This window comes from Rhododendron vialii, chromosome 1a (assembly GCF_030253575.1).
Source record: "Rhododendron vialii isolate Sample 1 chromosome 1a, ASM3025357v1".
Taxonomy (NCBI): Eukaryota; Viridiplantae; Streptophyta; class Magnoliopsida; order Ericales; family Ericaceae; genus Rhododendron; species Rhododendron vialii.
The window spans coordinates 1666886-1671599 of NC_080557.1; the positions used below are offsets into that span (position 1 = coordinate 1666886).

A 4714-nucleotide genomic window follows, 5' to 3' on the forward strand; every position below is an offset into this window, starting at 1 on the left:
ATTTTCGTTTCCATGATTTTTCTAGTTTAACCACACTTTGACCCGGCCTTTAAGTATTTTACTCTATTTGGCCGCTTTAATCTAACATATACTTTTATATAAGGTATAAATAAAAATAGTAAAGGCAGCAGTTGACTAAGTAAAAAAAATGTGGTCAAAATAAAATTCTCTCAACAGAATTTCCCCATGGCACTGTTTTCTCCTTGCTTTTTATTCGTAAAAATTGACAGGGAAAATATCTATTTTTTTTATTTGATTGGCAAAACAAAATTTATTAACTCAAAACACACATACATCGAGATAAAAAGTAACAACAGCTCCACCACAACCAAGCAAGAAAAGTAAGCCCGTTTCAGAATCCTAAATAAGTATTTATTTTTTAAGAAGGCAATTTCAAGCTCAATAATAACGTGTTGACAAAGAAGAGAAGAGCCAATAACTGATAAGAGAAAGTTGATTGAAAAAGTATCCATTTGTCATTTTCCCACTCACTTTCTTTCATTTTTGTTACGTTCGAAACTTTTAAAAAGTGAAGAAAAATAAAAGAAAAAAAAATGAGGGAAAATTTTCCACAAGTTTAGAATTTATTGTTTTCTCTTCTCTTTCTCCTATAATCAAACAATGACAAATAAAATTTCTACCTTTCCTTTGTTTTCCCTTGCTTTCCCTTCCAAACAGAGCTTTCAATTTTTTTCTCTAATTCAGGAAAATTTACCATGTTACCATTCCATTAATCACTTTCTTACCTATCAAGATACACAATACTATATGGCAAAAAATGATAATGTAACAAATATACACGAATAAGAATAAAAATAAACATTGACAGTAAAAATGGAATTGTATAAATTACTCCCTGAAATAAACGGCTGTATTTATTTTGGAAAAATGATCGAGGCATATTACGTACAAAGAAATTTATCAGCAGAAAATGATGTAGAATACATTGTTTTTGACCGATCATAAATAATATAGGAAAAATTTTAAAATAGCTCCCAACATTTATACCAAAATTCAATTAGACTCCCAGCATTTTAAAAACTTCAATTTTACTCTCAACGTTATATTCCGTTAATCAAAACGTCCCCTTCTGTCCGAATGACTAACGGATTCCGTTAAAGGCTCTGTTAAATATCGTCCCGATCGAATTTTGATATTCCGAGCTGCTCAATATTTACAAAACATGATTTTAAGGGTGCTAATGAAAAACCAACAAAAAATATGACCGTGAAGGGCTTCATCTGAACAGTTTTTTATTGAATAGTTCAATAAAAAATTGTTCAGATCAAGCCCTTCTCGGTCTTTTTTTTTTGTTGATTTCGCGTAAGTACCCTTAAAATCACGTTTTGAACACATTGAGCAATTCGGATCATCGAAATTCTATCGGGATGCTATTTTACAGAGCTTTTAACGGAATCTGTTAGTCATTTGGACGGAAAGGGGCGTTTTGATTAACGGAATATAACGTTGAGAGTAAAATTAAAATTTTTAAAAGGTTGAAAGTCTAATTGAATTTTGGTGTAAAGGTTGGAGGTTATTTTGAAATTTTTCCAATAATATATATTTCGGGTCATTTTTTCCGGATAACATCATAAATAATGACGCGGAAGTAGCACTTTTGAAAATGATTTGCAAAATCATCTCCTTCTCTCTCTCTCTCTCTCTCTCTCCCCTCCCATACGGCCGTCCTTGAATACATTCACGCGTATCCCTATATAATCCTTCGCCTCCTTCCCTCCCCGTCCTTGAATACATTCACGCGTATATCCCTATATAATCCTTCGCCTCCTTCCCTCCCCAAGCAGGTGCAGAAAAACTCAAACACCTCCCCCATTGGTTTTTTCTGCATCTCTCTCTCTCTCTCTCTCCAAAATCCTGAAATAAAACAAACCTACATCAACCATCTCAAACCTTGATTAAAAAAAAAAATTCCCTAATCTCCATCTCTCCATACACACACATACCCCCATATATTGTGGAAAGAGGATGCGATCTTCCGAGGATGAATACGTGTTCCCATTAACCCCGGGCAAGTTCAAAATCGAGAGGGCCCACGCGATCAATCGCCAATTCCACCGATGCACGAGCACGCTGTTCTTGTGGGCCCTCTTCCTGATAGTCCTGGCGGCGATGTACATCAGCTTGTTCACCTCCGGCAACCGCTGCCTCTCCTCCAGCCCCTCTTTGTACGACAGCGTCGAGTGGCAGAAACAGGTCCGCGACTCCGCCCAGATCCGCCGCTCCAACGGCCTCTCCGTCCTCGTCACCGGCGCCGCCGGCTTCGTCGGCACCCACGTCTCCCTCGCCCTGAAGAAGCGCGGCGACGGCGTCGTCGGGCTCGACAATTTCAACGACTACTACGACCCGTCGTTGAAGAAGGCCCGGAAGAACCTTCTCAATTCCAACGGTATTTTTATCGCGGAGGGCGATATCAACGACGCGCGCATTTTAGCGAAGGTGTTTGACATCGTGGCGTTTACACATGTGATGCACCTGGCGGCGCAAGCGGGGGTTCGATACGCTATCGAGAACCCCCACTCGTACATCCACAGCAACGTGGCAGGGCTAGTCACGCTTCTCGAGACGTCCAAGTCAGCTAATCCGCAACCTGCTTTCGTGTGGGCCTCCTCGAGCTCGGTTTACGGGTTAAATACCAAGGTGCCCTTTTCGGAATCGGACGGGACCGACCGACCCGCTTCCCTATATGCCGCGACTAAAAAGGCGGGCGAAGGGATCACCCACACTTATAATCATATCTACGGGTTGTCGATAACCGGGTTGCGGTTTTTCACGGTCTACGGCCCGTGGGGCAGACCCGACATGGCGTATTTCTCGTTTACCCGGAACATACTCCAGGGGAAGCCGATAACGGTCTACCGGGGCAAGAACGGGGTCGACTTGGCCCGGGATTTCACCTATATTGACGACATTGTGAAGGGGTGTCTCAGGTCGTTGGACACGTCGGGGAAGAGTACTGGGTCGGGTGGGAAGAAACGGGGACCCGCCCTGTATCGGATCTTTAATTTGGGTAACACGTCGCCCGTGACCGTACCCACGCTTGTGAGCATTTTGGAGAAGCATTTGAAGGCCAAGGCGAAGCAGAATGTTGTGGAGATGCCCGGAAATGGCGACGTTCCGTTTACCCACGCGAATATAAGCTTGGCCCGGAGAGAGATCGGGTATAAACCGACAACCGATTTGGAAACCGGGTTGAAGAAGTTTGTTAGTTGGTATCTGTCTTATTACGGCTACAATCAAGGCAAGCTTGTATGATAGATTTGTAGCGTTTCTCTTTCGTTTTTTAGTTTTGGAAAAAGGGTAAAGATACTTGTTGGGCCATTTGTGTCCTGTTTTTTTAACACACTTGTTTCATGTTGCACCTCAGGTTCGTCGAGAACATTGATCTTCTCAAAAATCATGTTGGTTGGACCACTGATTAATTTTGATGCATAACGTCATGTATATCAGGAAAAATTAAATCCGCACACTATCAGTCGGAAGCCATTTGCATCAAGATATATGTGTTTGGGCTCATAAAAAATTAGCTCAATCTGATACGTGTGAGCACTCGACCAAATCTTTTCATTTTTCATTCAGATTACAGAGCACATACACATATTGAATTGAGCTGATTTTTCATGAGCATACTCGATTTTTAAAAAAAAAATTTATTGAATGGCTCAAATAAGCCATGTGGGATCCGGAGTGGATCCCGTGTGCTCGTCGGTACCAATAGCAAGACTATTTTTTTAATTTGCAAAAACGCCCCGAAGGCTTACGCAGAAACGTCCTAACAAAAAATGAAAAAACGAGACACAATGGTTGAGCACCAATCCAACCACATTTGAATAGGACATCTACCGGGAAGCCCATCAATGTGCCCCGCCCTTGCGAAGGATATTTCAATTTCCATAGGAGAGATGCATATCTATCTTTCAATTTCTTTACGTATTGTTAATTTGCTTAATGCTTTTGGGAATCAATATCCCCAGGATTTACAATCTTAGTTTTTTAATTAATGCAAGTTCAAGTTTACAAAAAAATAAAAGGAGAAGAAGGGGAATAAGAGTTGGGTCCTTTATAGCTTTGTTGTTTCATATTTTCCGGGATTTTTTTTCCCGGGAATGGGAAAGAAAATCTTACCGGAAAACAACCCCCCAAACAAAAAAGATTTCTTTAGATTGAAGCTTACTGCTTGTGTTTATCTTTTTCTTGTTTATCTTTATATTTTATCAAAACTTCAAAAGCAATCCCAAACAACTTGTGTTTATCGATTCTGTTTATCCACTTTGTCTATTGCTAAAGTTTTTCATGCTTCTTTGATAATTTTTCAATTAGCCCTTCTTTTTTATTGACCCGAGGACCTTGCCAAGCGCATCCGGACCATCTATCTCGGTCATCAATGGTCCGGATTGAAAACAAACTCTTTCAAGGAAGAATTTGAGAAGAGTTGAACTCTTCCCTCAAAGAGTTCGTTTTTTAATCCGAATAGCTGAAAACTCTTCTTTTTTTTTGGAATTCTTTATGTTGAATCTTCTGGCAATTTGACCTTCTATTTGAGCTTAAGATGCTACGTAGAGCTGGGCAACGGACACGATAACACGATAACACAATACGAACCGGACACGATGTTAGCGGGTTAGGGTTGAACATTTCTGACGCGAAACACAAAAATGACATGACTCGAGAACACGAATTCTAAATGGGTCGGGTC

General features: G+C 40.6%; 1 protein-coding gene across 1 annotated transcript; it reads left to right on the top strand.

Moving 5' to 3' along the window:
* The first annotated feature begins 1597 nt into the window (after positions 1 to 1597).
* Positions 1598 to 3432, top strand: LOC131335607 (UDP-glucuronate 4-epimerase 1-like). The gene has a single exon (XM_058371056.1). The coding sequence runs from the start codon at positions 1987 to 1989 to the stop codon at positions 3271 to 3273; it is 1287 nt and encodes a 428-aa protein (XP_058227039.1). The 5' UTR covers positions 1598 to 1986; the 3' UTR covers positions 3274 to 3432.
* The last annotated feature ends 1282 nt before the right edge of the window (positions 3433 to 4714 follow it).